Below are 14,864 nucleotides of genomic sequence, written 5' to 3'. Positions count from 1 at the left end.
AGCGTCGACATGATACAGTATTATATTCGCCTTTCATTTCTTCGGAACTGCTGGCAGAAAATGCAGGTGGATGGGGAGACTGTGGGCCCGTCTTGAAAGCTGTGAATTGTGAAGCGTTTTCTGTGAAGAACACTCGTAGACACTTCACTTAATCCTCACACTTTAACATATGAGGCACCTGCCCAGGGTTTACAGGAGCTTGTCACTGGGGCTGCTGGACGAATCTAAAGATTGCGAATCCCTTTTCTAGTTTTTATCAAGTTTTTTCAATCGTTTGCCATTCTTTTTATGACTTAACTGTCAGTCGTAAATCTAGAGAAATATTCCAGCCTTTCGGGTCCATCAGATGTTGTGCTCTCTGAGCAGTGCTCTGTCACTGGGCTTAGGCCATTACTAAAAGGCTATCGTGGAGCCGGAGGGAGCTTGAGGAAGTGACTACACTCACCGAGCTGGGATGGTGTCTCTACTCTGACCTCTAGGTGGAAACGAAAAGGTGATTTCAGGATGCTGGTTCTTCCAGGGTCTTAAACTATGAGTTACCAATTACTTGTTTTCTAGAACAGTGTCCTTGAAGCAAGCCGACTTTGGGACAACATGCGGAAGCTTCGGGAATGCAAAGAAGAGGCTTACCAAATGACTCATGATGGTATGCAAGTTCACCAATGTTGGTCTGTTAAACGTAACTTTAGTCACGAGTTCTCAGTCTAGCTTCTCCCTTCTTTCAGGCTATTTGAAACTCTGGCAGCTGAGCAAGCCTTTGCTTGCCTCTTTTGACGCCATCTTTGTGGATGAGGCCCAGGACTGCACCCCAGGTGATAAACTATTCAGGACATCAGTAGTCTGAAACACATAGAAACAATGTCAGGATTACGGAAGATGATGCACGTGTGAAATTAGTCAGTTATTCTTGTTTATCATAAAGAAGAAGAGCAAATGATATTCAGTCATTCAGAAATCCATTATTAGGTGACTTTGGATTTCAATAGTTGTCGTCCCCCAAGCCCCCAACAAAGCAGATTAATTTTTCTCTAAATGTTTTGCTTGGGTTTTTCTTAAAATGTTGACTAAGCGTAGGTCATCAGATGATTGGGACCTAGACTTAGCTGAGTGGGAAAAGGTAGTTAGTTTGGAATGAACAGTTTATGTCGTATATTTTTCACACGACTAACAGAAAATAGATGGTGTGCCTTTGTAGGTCATTTTGGGGCCCTAACTTACAATATCAACGAGCAAAGACAATTGGCCTCTTTTTGTATTTGCCTGTGTGGTTTCTTATACACAATAATTTGCCCAGGACTAAAAATAATGTACATTCCCAGGACTAGAAACTGTCTCTTGTTCATTATCAAACCGTTTCTTTGCATTGAGTGTGCCTACCTGGCAGGAAAAGACAACTGCTGTCTAGTGCCCTGACTTAATTTCATGAAAGTGTTTTCATCCCTGTCTTTGAAATTCGGTTTCTTTTCATAACGTGGGTTGGCGTTCTTTTAGAGCTCTGACCTTCCCTCTTTGGTTGCAGCTATCATGAATATAGTTCTGTCTCAGCCATGTGGGAAGATCTTTGTGGGGGACCCCCACCAGCAAATCTACACCTTCCGTGGTGCGGTCAACGCTCTGTTCACAGTCCCTCACACGCACGTGTTCTATCTCACACAGGTAAGACATCCCCTTGCTTCCAGGATTCTAGAAGCATCTAAGCAAGCATGGGTTCCCCACCTTCGTTTCTCAGTGATTACTATGTGCCAGGCCCTGGGCAAGGTTTCTTGTCTGGCTGACGGTAGCAGCCAACCCTTGCTTCTAAGCAGTGATTCTCAGAGGATCTACAAAGTCACAATGTTTTCCATAGTCGTTTCCCTTTTTCACTGGGTTGACTTTTGCACTGATGATGCAGAGCATTGATGGGTGAAACTGCCAGTGCCTTCCCATGAGCCAGGGCAGGGATTGTATTCTTTACTGCAACGCACTCCTAGAGTTCAAAAACAAAAAACAAAAATAGGTCACTTAAGAATGTAGGTGACACGGCAAAAACGATTAATTAGATTAACGGCTGTCCCTTGAGTACGCCTCTGGGTGATGAGATGGGAAGTACGAATAAAATCCGTCTGCTTACCGAAGTCTCTTGGATGTCAGATGAAAAGCACTTTTGTGATTGTGCTGTGAGCTACACTGGTAGCTTTTTTCTTCTAGTACTGTTTGTCATCGAAAGAACTGCTAACAGACCAACTCAAGTTATTCAGACTTGAGTTTTTGGCATTTTCCCAAAAATGAATGAAATGAGTTGTGACAACAACTGACCAGTGTTTGTTGCCAAAGATAAAATTCTTGCTTTCATGTGTAATCAAAATTTGAAAAACTTGTGCCCACCACTATGAGCATGAGAACTCATGGTGTCCTTGATTGCCCGAAAAGGCTGTGAAATGGCCCTCCCCTTTTCAGTTTGCATGTGTGAAAGGCTGAGCTTTCTACACCTATTTCATCCAAAACAGCTCATCACCATGGACTGCATGCAGGCCGAACTGAGAATCCAGCTGTCCTCTATTAAGCAGGGCATCAAAGAGATGTGCGAAAAACGGAAAACAGGGCTACTCTTGTTGCTAAGCTTTTTTTTGTTTTGGATAATATAGTTTTAAAAAAATTTTTTTACGTTATGCAATGGGCTTATTATTGTTACTTATTGTTACTTTTTAAATGTAAATTTTAAATGTAATTTAAATGTAAATTAAAGTTTCTAGTATGGTAAATAGAGATAGCTACAGCTCACATAAATCAAAGCTCCATTGGGGCCTCAGCAATTTTTAGTAGTGTGATGAGTCCTGAGATTTAGAGGTGCGAGAACCATTGCTTTTAAGAGATTCACTTCTGGTTAGAGGATCTGAGATGTGGCCACTGTGTTGAAGAGTAATCTGAACTGTTTTGTTCTGTTACAGAAAGTCCTGTAGCCTACTCTGTGACTTTATTCCCTTGAATTCCTCTTGTATGTTATAGTGATTCAGGGTTGCATCAACTCAGAGTAATTTTTTTAACAGATGTTTTTTTAGTTTCAGATTTACAGGAAAATTGAGAAAATAGTAGTAAAAAAATTGAGAAAATAGTTCCCACATGCTGTGCATTCTGTTTCCCCTATTATTTAGTGTGCTGCATTTGCCACAATTAATGAACTACTACTGACACATTATTATAAAGTCCATAGTGTGTTCAGATATCCTTAGTTTTTACCTAATGTCCTTTTCTGTTCCAGGATCTTATTAGGGTTACCATATTACATGTCGTTGTCATGTCTTCTTAGGCTCCTGTTGGCTGTGACAGTTTCTCTGACTTTCCTTGTTTTTGATGATCTTGACAGCTTTGAAGAGTACTGGTTGGGTGTTTTGTAGAATGCCCCTGTGCTGGAATTTGTCTGATGTTTTTCTCACAATCAAACGGATGTTACAGGTTTGGAGGAGGAAGATCTCTGAAGGAAAATTGTCACAATATCTGGTGCACATGCTATTATTTTCATCACATAATCTCAAGGGCACATGATTTATGACTGTTGACGTGACCTTGATCAGCTGGCTAATGTAGCGTTTGCCATGTTTCTCTACTGTGAAGCTACTTTCCCTGCCCCCTGCGCTTCCCGTACTAGACGTTTGGAAGAAAGGGGCTCTACTCAGCCCTCACCCAAGGAGTGTTGGAGTATCTATGTCAATTCCTTGGAATTATTCTGCAAAGGAGATTTGTGTCTTCTCTCCCATTTATTTATTCAATGATTTCTTTATTTGTATATCAGTATGGGCTCACAGATATTTATTTTACAATTTGGGTTGTGGTTCATTCAGAATAGTTCTGTAGCAACAAAGTACTATTTGTCAAAAACCTCGTTTTCTTTAGGCTGTATTATTGATGTTCACCAAAGCATATCATACTCTATTTTACCTAAGTTAGAAATGCATGGAAAAGGCAACAAATAGCATGAGTTTAGGGAAGAATGGTGTCATTCCCGCTGCAGTGGTCAAGTAAGTCGGGTGATAAGCCAAGTTTTGAAGGGTAGGAAATTGTTTTGCTATGAACCAAGGCAGGGAAAGCGCAGGAAACACTCAGGAACTGATGATTATACTTGTGGTTGGTTATGTAGGGCAGAGATTTTAAATGAACGTTGAGGGAGTCACAAAGGCAAGGAAAGAAACTGTCCCTCCCTTCCCTTAATCTTTTGTACAATTCGTATGCATTAGATTTGATTTGGAAAAAAGAGTGGATTTGCTTAAAAGAAAACTTTGCTATTAATTTTGAGAATAAAGAGAAGTAGGATGTCCAGTCTGTGAGGAATCCTGAAAGTGTATGCATCACCTTTTTCTTTGTGTATTGCTCTACCTTTTTGTAGAAAGGGCCTGGTTTGAGCAAAGTGTGGGCAAGATTGACCTGACAGAGGTGAGGTGGGGTGTTTGGCAGTGGGAAGAGACTGGAGGGAAAGAAACCAAGTAGGTGAGGTATGAAGTTTGGGTTTCTGAGCTGACCTGCCAGCAGTGGTAACAAAAATGGTATAGAAAACGTGGTGGGTGAGTTGTTGAGATTTGGATTTAGGGGCAAGGGGTAAAGAAAAATAGGTAACTTTAAGGTTTCAGGATAGAAAAATACTATTCTGAAAAGTTAGAAATGAAGTCAGTGATTCTTTGATTGTCAAGCTCCTGTTCAGTACGAGTGGGTTTACAGTAGGGAATTTCCAAATACCCTTTCCAGGTAGGGCGAATCAGGAGTGATTGGTTGGGGTTGACAAGGCCAGGACCTGGCAGTGATACAAATGTGCCAATATACTTCAGGGAAAGGTTGTTAACTCCTTTTGTTTTGTTGTTTTCCAACAGAGTTTTAGATTTGGTGTGGAAATAGCTTATGTGGGAGCTACTATCTTGGATGTCTGCAAGAGAGTAAGGAAAAAGACTTTGGTTGGAGGAAACCATCAGAGTAAGGCTTTCAGTTACTCTCATTTACAAAACATTAGTTTTCCTTTTTATTTGGATTTGCCCTAGCGTTTGTACTCTGTCCCCAAAGGTGGCATCAGAGGTGATACAAAGGGGCAGGTGGCCCTGTTGTCGCGGACCAATGCCAGTGTGTTTGACGAGGCTGTACGGGTGACCGACGGAGAAGTACCTGCAAGGATACATTTGATTGGGGTAAGAGAACAGTGCTGTTGCCTGCTTCATGCGCAGAAACGTTGCAGACAAACACGGCCGATACAAACGTTGAATTTCATTAGGATTACTATGCAGGCAAGCATTTGGGTTTTTGGCAATTTTCACCATCTGTGCCGCCACTGAAGTCATTCTCCCTGGCCGTGCTGGTGATGCTCGCCAAACATTCCTATAAAGTCACACCCAGTATGGACGAGGATCTTTTCTTCTACTCTCTAAAAAAATAAGTGCCCTTCTCTCCTTTCACTATGCAAACGAGGCTACTGGCTCTCGGCGAGTGTTCTGATGTGTGATGTTCATTAGTTTAAGAAACAGTGAGGTGACAACACAGCTGGGACATGCGGCGGGCTGCGGCGGATAGAGTGTGAACACCTGGGTTCTAGCTCTGGTTCTGTCACTAACTTTGTGTGGCTTGCGGCAAGTCACAACGTGTGTGTGCCTCTTTCTCTCCATCTCTAAGATAATGCCTTTCCTTTACCTGTTTCACGGGGAAGTTAGGGTTAAGTGATGTGTACGGCATTTTTAAGTCTTTGAAGCAAAGTTATATGACTAAAAGACATGCACTTACTCATTTATGAAAAGACATTTTGAAGGGCCTGCTATGTGTAGGCACTTGGTAAATATATTGAGTGAGTCATAATCAAAAGATGTTCTCACTTTTCTCTCTTATGTTTGTAAAGATTATATAACCAAGTTATTGGGAAAAAATTCAGCCTCAATCTCAGTATTTCATACAATTCTCTTTTTTGCTAATCATTTCCGTCTTTGTTTTTATAGACATATATTTTTACATAATTGTAATTATAGTATACATTAAAAAGTATGCTGTTTCTGCTCAACGCATAAGCATGTTTTCTTTCATGTTGCTACTTTAATGACTTTACAGTATTTTATCCAGGGGATATAACATAATTTAGCCATTTTCCTTATTGTAAGAAAACAGTACTTTTGGAGTACCATCCATGCTGGGCATGAAAGAAAGTAAGTGGCTTTCTTTCCCCTCTCTCCACTCATCACCTATAGCATGTGTGCTTACACGGGATCACATATGGTGTCCAATTATAAGATATACTGTCTTATTTTGGTCTCTTTTATGTCAGTGTGTTGTATGCCCCTTCCCAACATGATGATAAACCCTTGGCGTGTGCGGCCTATGTCATGTTTCTTCTGTACTGGGACCTGGTGCCATGCAAATGCTGGGGACCCCCTGCCCTACATGCTTCTGGGTAGAACTGGGCTGACCTATGAGATAGTCAGGCCCTCTCCTCCAGGTGGTAACCTTTTAAAACATACAATAAATTCGACCTCTAGACACTTTCTGGTCCTTTACTCAAAAGATACAATGGTAAGTATTCATACTCCACACGCAGTGTTCAGGTATCATTATATTTTTTATTGCAACTTATTTATGTTCCTGGAAGGTAGATGATTTAAATTGCCCTTTTGTGACAAGAAAGCACAGCAGAGCTAGTTCTTTCCACCTTTAAAACATTGGAAGAGTTTGAGGTAGCAGCTAAAACTTAGCATTTGATAATCCTGAGTTTTCAAGCTGCATTATAGCCTGGTGCTTTTGTGCTTGATGAAGTTTTCTGCTTACAGTATTTATGCTTTGGATGCCATTTGAGGTCCATTTCCAAGAAACCATCTCATTTCAGAATCCCATCTGTACCTTTGGTTTACTTTGTTTTGTGAAAACAACACAAAAACAAAATAAAACACAACAAAAAAACAAAAATCCCACCAAAAAACTTTTTCAGGGGATTAAGTCATTTGGATTGGACAGAATCATTGATATTTGGATCCTTCTTCAGCCGGAGGAAGAACGGAAGAGACGTAAGTACCCTCCTGGCCACGGTGCAGTGGATAGAAGCACTCTAGTGACGTAGGATGGGAGAAGGAGGGGCTTGTTTTGAGTGAGAGTTCTTTTCTTCTGGAGAAGGGTGGAGCGAATGGCGCTCTTTTCCCATCAAGACTGTGATACCCAAGGCCTCCTGTTTTCGGAGATACTGATAGCTTTTCCAGATCCTTCTTTCAGGAGTGTAAATTTCTATCGGCCCCTTAGGCTGTCTTCCGTCACCGTCTTTCTGTCTGCCTGGGCAGCTTTACACATTGAAACTTCTGCCTGGGCCCAAGATGATCATTTCTAACATCTCTATAGTGCTTTTCTTTTCATTACTGCACTGTTTCAAATCCTTGTGAAGTAGGTAAGGATCTCAAGGTAGGGCTCTTGCTCCTCAGTTTGGAGACGGAGAGGCTAAAGCACAGGTCATTTCACTGACTTGCCCAGGAGCACACAGCAGGTTAGTGATGCAGTCGGGACTAGAACCTGGGTCTGCCCCCTGAAGACCGTTTGTTATGCCGTTGTTAGGACGTGGGGCTGCTGCCACTGTGTCAGCGTGGCCTGTATCGCATTAACCTGCATCTGTGTTCTCCTTAGGAAACCTCATTATTAAAGACAGGTTTATTAGAAGATGGGTGCACAAAGAAGGCTTTAGTGGCTTCAAGAGGTATGTGACCGCGGCTGAGGATAAGGAGCTTGAAGCAAAGATTGCAGTTGTTGAAAAGTATAACATCAGGATCCCAGACCTGGTGGAAAGGATAGCAAAATGCCACATAGAAGACTTGGACTTTGCAGGTAAGGAAAACACTTGGTTTTTCACTTCCCACCAGGAGGAACAAATGGTTTCCTGACGCTTCTTGCCTGCACGAATATCATGTGTGACCGTGGGTGGCTTTGTTGCGTTCCTGGCGTTGCCTAAGAGGGGAGCAGAGCTGCGTCCTTCTGTGGGGCCTTTATTTCTGTCCTACCTCCAAGCCCGAATGGGACTTGCTGTTCCCAGCTCTGCTGCGGTGACTTTGGGCAAGCCGGTCACCCCTCTTCTGGCCTCTGTTCCGTGGTGTGAAGCTTAGCTTGTGGACAGGTCACTGTGAGCTCTGGAAAGGGATTTCTAAGATGCACTAATTCGCCTGCAACCAAGTTTCTCCTTTCTCCCTCATCTTTCAGTTTTCTCTCTTTTTTTTTTTTCTTACTGTATTTTCTTCTTTCCCCCTTTTCCCACAAAGCTGAACACAGGCAGGAAAACGCAAGTTAGAGTTTAAAGGGTCAGTTTTCTTTTTCCTCTCTTGTTTCTTTCCCTGTCAAGTCCCCATCTAACTCTGCACCGTTTTTATTCCAGAGTACATTTTGGGGACTGTACACAAAGCCAAAGGCTTGGAGTTTGATACCGTGCACGTTCTAGACGATTTCGTGAAAGTGCCGTGCGCCAGGCACAACCTCGCACAGCTGCCCCACTTCAGAGTCGGTAAGGGGACCGGTCGCACAGAGCACCCCTTTAGGAGGCGACCGGGGATGCCGCCCTTGGAAGCCTTGCCTTCTGTTGGATGATGTGGCCTTTTGGAAGGAGTCTTCTAGAAGAAAACAAGCACCTAGTCTTACATTTATTATTCGTAGACTACTTTTTCTTTTTTTTTTTTTTAGAAAAACTGAACTGACAGAGCCCACCGCTCCGGGGGCTGCACGCAGGGCAGCTGTGCGTAGAGCGGCCCTATTTAGCCTGCAGCAACCTTCAGCTTTGGGTTTTTCACCGTCAGACTCAGACAAGCTTTAAAACATATAGTTTACCTGTTCCCCAAGGTGTTTTTTCTTTAATTAACTCCCCTTTTTTTAAAGAGGCCAGAAAATCACAAAGGTAAAATAGTAAGCACCCTTTATCATTTGTCTATTTTGTATACATTTATACTCAAGGCTATTTATAAAAACCCCAAGCATCATGCTATTGTTTTGGTTTTAAATCTCAGAATGAAATCATTTTGGAGTTTTCTTAGAGACAAACAAAAGCTCTCTGTTAACCCTGGATTCAAAATTTGGGGCATACTGTGTACATTGGCGGGCTGAAATAGAAATACTGAAAATTCCTTATATCTGATGACCATACTCATAAAATGAAAGGAAGAGTTTGTATTGAACATAAAGTGAAGTAGAGTGGGGAAAAGGAATGGCTGTAGAGAGATCAATGGCTTTACACTGGGGAAGAGATGTTGGTTTAATACACTACTTTTCTCCCCCCTGCTGGTCATTACATGTTTACCTATATATTCGGGGAGGGGGCGTATCAGCTTTTTGATACGTAATTCACAAGCATACAGTCCACCCATTTAAAGTACACAATTTAGTGGCCTTTGGTGTATTCACAGATCAACTGCTCTTTATTCAGTTCTTACCATTGTGCTAGGTATGGTAAATGAGCAAACCGACGCATGAGGTGGGCAGTAAAGACTTGTAGAGTGTTTTTCTTCTCTGGTTTTCTGTGACAACATGAGTCATTTCCACACTGGCCTGAGTAACGGAGACAGCATCAGGAAACGGGATGAACTTGGGTTTTGGATACTTGGGTTCGACTCCTGGACCCTTGATTGGCCATGGCCTGTTTGTCCAAGTGACTTAACCTCTGTATGCCTCAGTTTCCCCACCAGTTTTATAGTATTGTCATGGGCACATCACCGGTATGGAATAACCAGTGAACAGGTTCCCAGGATTTCCCAGTAGTAGCACGAACTAAACCTCAGTCTTTTGTGCCACTAGCTTGTTAGGGTTTTGTTCATTTTTTGGAGTTGGTATTTATAGGATAATTGTGTGTGTGTGTGTGTCTGTGTGTGTGCCAAAAAAATGTATACACATGACTTGTATTCATCTTTTATTATAGGTATATATTATTACAATTTTAATACAGTTTTTTCCTTTCTTAAAATGTGTATACATTTTTTGGCACCCTCTGTGTACACATACACACACACACACACAGCCAGCAAATCTTGAGTGGGTTTTTTTTGGGGGTTGGTGGTGAAGGGTAGTAAACATTTAGATGAGAACATAAATTGTAAGCAGGCTTTTCAATTGATATATCTTTTCTCTTTACTTTCTTTAGAGTCATTTTCTGAGGATGAATGGAATTTACTGTATGTTGCAGTAACTCGTGCCAAGAAGCGTCTCATCATGACCAAATCGTTGGAGAACATTTTGACTTTGGCTGGGGTAAATTAATTTAACAACATTTGCATTTTACTGGGTTTGAATGAGGGATCAGCCTATCCTGGCTTGGAAGAGAAGGGTCTCTTTCTTGAGTGCACAGAGGCTGACTACTGGTTCAGGAAGTGTCCTAACCAAGGAAACAAAAACGTGGCTTCTTTTCTAAGTTCTTTCCTAGTTCAGTTTCAAACGTTCTTTTTAAAATATCAACTGTGTTCATGTTTGTCTTAATTTCTTCCCTGGTCAATCAGTGCTCAGCACTTTTAGGGGAAGAAAAAAAGGCAAGATTGTCTTCTGTGTCTGAACTTTCTCCCTGTCACTGCCTGGTCCCTTTTGAACTGGCCACTGCTGCTGCCACCAGTAGAACATGTTCTTGCCTGGGGACAATGAATATTCAGGCATCTGGCCTTCACCTTGTCAGTGGCTGAGATGCAGAGAAGTGTCAGCACTCGGTCTTTACCCTGCAAGCCAACCTTCTCCTTTCTGATACCACCTCTGTTTCTCACAGGCTGGAGTATAAGCCACTTAGTCTTTTCAGCCCTGTTGGAAACTAGAGCAGAAATTAGAGCTAACAGTTCCTACTTTCTCTGAACCAGAGATACTTAAGCCTGAAACCTAACACTTCAGTGTAAGAGTTAGTATAAATACTCTTTCTTCCTTAGGTATTTCCAAAACATAAAAGATTTTGTACAGCAGGATAATTTAGTCAAAGTGCCACGTCGCGTGTTCTCTCAAGTGGATGAGAATATGTGGGGCTGTGGAATCTGAGCATTGCTGCCAGTAGCTTTGCCCTTAGGCCTGGGTGGAGGTATGGGGCAGTGATCATGTTTTAATAAATGGTATTCACAGTCTCAGCATTCAGTGGTGATGAAACTGAACCTTGATACTCATAATGAAATATTGATTGAGTGCCTAATACGTGCCAAGCACATTTCTGGAGCTATAATGGTGGGCAAGAGAAATTCCTAGGTAAAGTGACAGACAGTAAACAAGTAAGCATGTAGGATTTCTTTGTACATTTTTGAGGAAGAGAATATCAGAGCTCAAAAAGGAGAAACTACAGATAAATACTCTCTGACCAGCCAGAACAGCAAAAGCTTCTTGCCTAAGACTGGTTGGTTACCTTGCATTTTTACTGAACTTTGCCCTTTCAAGTCTCCATCTCACTTTTCTTCCAAGCCTCTCTGAGACTTTTCTGGAATTTGAAATTAGCTGCATGTGTTCCCAAGCAGCATTGCTTCGCGTGGGCTTCACCGTGTGTGACACTCACATGGCAGAGCTTGGAACCGAAGCCTTTTCCTTTGCTTGCATCCTCAGTGGTAGCTGGGTTACAGCGGTGTTTCCAGAGATGACTTAGAGCAGAGCTCTAGACACTTTTCTATAAAGGGCCAGACAAGAAATACGTTAGGCTTTGCAGGCCATGGGATCTCTGTTGCATCTACTCAGCTCTGCTGTTGTAGCAAGAGAACAGCCACAGGAATTTGTTAATAAGCGAATGTGGTCATGTCCCAATAAAACATCATTTACAACGGGCACTAGTCTGAATTTGGCCCCCTGGTTGTAGTTTGCTGACCCTTGTTTTAGAGATTAAGTGTGGCTTTTCTTAATCTCAAGGAATGGAGTACAACAATAACCTTTAGGTACGAAGAATCTCTACCTGTAACATAAATTTTTGTATAAACTTTGATCATGAGTATACCTGCAGTATGGTTTTCTTATGGAAATAGTGTTACATTAGTGGCTAAATCTATAACAAAACCAAATTGCCACGTTGGTAACTTTTAATGGCGATGCTCTAGAGTAGTAATATCATTTCACAACATGGATTAAATAGAATTTTTCTGTAACTTAGGAAAATTTTGAGACATTCAAAGGTCGAGAAAATAATAAGTTACCGTATACAAATCGCCCCTATAGATATTTGGAGTACTCATCTCTAAAAAAAATGGGCCTTTTTTTTCATACCCACGATGCCATTATCATCTTACAAAATTTATAATTATTCCATGTGACCTCTACTACCCAATCCATAATCATACTTTTATGATTATCTCAAAAATGCCTTTTTACAGTTGGTATTGAAATCAGGATCTAAACATTTGGTTGTTAGGTCTCTTGAGCATCTTAATTTAGAGCAGTCAAGATCCCTTTCCTCCTTTTTAATGCTCCTGGTTTTTTCTGCAGAAATGGAATCAGTTTCCCTACATAATGTTCCACATTCCGGATTTGCTTCCTTGTGTGGTTGTATATCCTACTCTACTTTTGTCTACCCTGGATTTCCTATAACTGGAAGTTGTCCATAGAGGCTTCATTAGGTTCTGGCTTAACTTTTCTGGCAGGACTCCTTTATTTGGGGGTCGGGGGGAGAGTATTTGCTTCATATTGCCTCACATCAGAAGGCAATGATACCACATTAGCTCCCTTTTAGCAATGCTGATTGTTCACCTTTTTAATAGACAGAGCTAGGAAATCTATATTTTTGAAAAGAAAGAAAAATCAAGTTTAAACTAATAATTTCAATCCTGACTTTTTATTGAAACTTTTTATTGAAACTTTTTATTGTTCAATATAACACAAATATATACAACAGATGTGCAGTTTGCAGCTAGGATAAGTGAACAGCCATCCAGGTGAGGACACTGGATTTGCCAGCCACCCCAGATGCCTTCCAGGTCCAGCCCCTCATGGTCAGCACCCCCCTCCCTCCTGAGAGGAACGACTGTCCCAGCTTTTACCATGAGCACTTTCTTCCTTTTCCTTATAGTTTCTTACCAAGTGTGCGCCACCAACAATGTGAGTACTGAAAGCATTTTGGGCACACGCTGTCTTCATTCTTTTGTTGTTGTAAGGTTGCACTGTGTCTGCAAATGTTGCACATGTACATATATAATTCATCGATTATACTTCTCCAGTCCAATTCAGATGAACATTAAAGGATGTTTACTTCTTTTACACTTGAATCTTTTCTCTTACACTGAAAAATCTAACAGTATTTATTAATTTACACTATTTATTCTACTGTGTATAAGTTTTAAAATAATACCAATATTACTGTTAACAGAATACTGAATGGAATTGAAGATTTCCGAATAGCTCCATTCCTCCATATTCCACTACGGATGTGTAGTCAAGAATACCATGTTCTGAAGGCACTTGGAATAAGTCCTTTTTCCTCTGTGGTTTCATCACCAGTTTCATTCGAGTTAGACATGTTGGTTTCTTTACAATCCCTATAGGAATTGCTTTGCTTCTTTTTGATTTAATTCTTTTTTTTGAATGCGTAAGACATTTATGATTTTCAAAGTCAAACCTGTAACAGGTATGTTCAGAGAAGTCTCATTCCCTACCTGTCCTCTTCAGACTTTCTCACCCTCTGACACTGATGGCTTATTTTAAATTAGTTTTTGACTTATCCTTCAGTATTTCTTTTTTGCAAATATGTGTATTTTATTCTCCTTTTTCCACAAAAGGTAGCATTCTCTATATTCTCTCTCTGGGCGCTTTGTACCTCACTTTGCCTCTGAGAAATAGGCATGGAAATCACTCTTTAGCAGTTCATGAAGCTCTTTCTTATTCCTTTATACAGTTGAGTGGTATTCACTGTGTCAACGTATCATGATTTATGCAGTTTCTCACTAATGCACATTGGGTTCTTTCCAGTCTTTTGCTTTTAATAATAATGCCACAATGTATAATCTTATGCAAAAGCCATTTTCTCTTCTTGCCAATGCATCTTGGGGATACCTTCCTAGAACCTGAATTTCTGGATAAAGGATAAATGGATATGTGACTTTTATAGATATTGCCAAATTCTTCACAGAGGTTGTATATTTTAGAGTCCCACCAGATTGTGTATAAGAGTCAAATAGGCTTTTTAAAGCCAGTTGGAAGCTTGGTTGGTTACTGCATATATTTTATGGGGAAAATGAGTTTTTACCATAAAGAAAAGAATACAGAATCTAGAGAAATATAATGCTTCCGCCTTACTGAGACTGGTTTGGGAGTGCTGGCCCATAGGAGTGCTGTGAGAGAGCCCCGGAGCCCCGGATATATGGCCTGTTTGTATGAGTAGATGTTTACTTGTGATGAGGGAGTACGTCTGCTTTTCCTCTATCACAGCTTATAAATCAGTTCGGGGACATCCTGTTTCAGAAGTGGCTAAGCCCACCCTCTGCTCTGAGAGGACGGCCATAAGGATCTTGAAGGCTCTGGGGGAGGACAGGAGGGTAATAATTTAGAGAATATGAAGGCATGTTGTGAACAGTAGCGTCACGCCTGGTGAGTGACGTTTTAGAACAAAAGTGAGCCATTGATGCCCCTGTAACCTAGAGTAGGGCAGAGAGCCTCCTTTTTCTCCCTGAGCCTTTCAGAAAAATCGAGCTAATCACCGGGAGCCTTTTTGTCCCTTTGTTTATTTCAAGTTTGGAGGAAGTGAAGGGAATCATTACATTATTAAATTGTGAAGTGACACCGAGTTTTGCTAGTATGCTAGTAGCCTTCCAGAATCTTAGATCCTTAATCCAAATCTTGCAGGCATATCCTTAGAACAGTGCATAGCACATGATTGGTGCTCAGTGTTTGTGGAATGGATAAAAGCCCTCCCGTTCTGAGGTGGGGCAGGGCCTGATTCCTGGTTCCTCCACCTGGGCGCTTTGTCACCATGAGTGGATTAC

At 41.3% G+C, this 14,864-nt stretch overlaps 1 protein-coding gene across 6 annotated transcripts in view; it reads left to right on the top strand.

Annotated features, from left to right (window-relative positions):
- FBH1 (F-box DNA helicase 1) overlaps positions 1 to 14,864 on the top strand; it is a 38,859-nt gene that overhangs the window by 21,701 nt on the left and 2,294 nt on the right. For all 6 annotated transcript variants that reach the window (XM_019738229.2, XM_019738226.2, XM_074325022.1 and 3 more), the window contains 9 exons: positions 559 to 646; positions 726 to 812; positions 1,520 to 1,656; positions 4,839 to 4,938; positions 5,026 to 5,147; positions 6,923 to 6,998; positions 7,603 to 7,800; positions 8,342 to 8,467; positions 10,091 to 10,197. In XM_019738229.2, the coding sequence (XP_019593788.2) occupies positions 559 to 646; positions 726 to 812; positions 1,520 to 1,656; positions 4,839 to 4,938; positions 5,026 to 5,147; positions 6,923 to 6,998; positions 7,603 to 7,800; positions 8,342 to 8,467; positions 10,091 to 10,197 (1,041 nt within the window). The remainder of the gene's footprint in view (positions 1 to 558; positions 647 to 725; positions 813 to 1,519; positions 1,657 to 4,838; positions 4,939 to 5,025; positions 5,148 to 6,922; positions 6,999 to 7,602; positions 7,801 to 8,341; positions 8,468 to 10,090; positions 10,198 to 14,864) is intronic.

The sequence above is a fragment of the Rhinolophus sinicus genome, linkage group LG02 (assembly GCF_036562045.2).
Source record: "Rhinolophus sinicus isolate RSC01 linkage group LG02, ASM3656204v1, whole genome shotgun sequence".
NCBI lineage: Eukaryota > Metazoa > Chordata > Mammalia > Chiroptera > Rhinolophidae > Rhinolophus > Rhinolophus sinicus.
The sequence above is the reverse complement of the archived record's forward strand: the minus strand, read 5'-3'. Positions and strand labels throughout refer to the sequence as shown.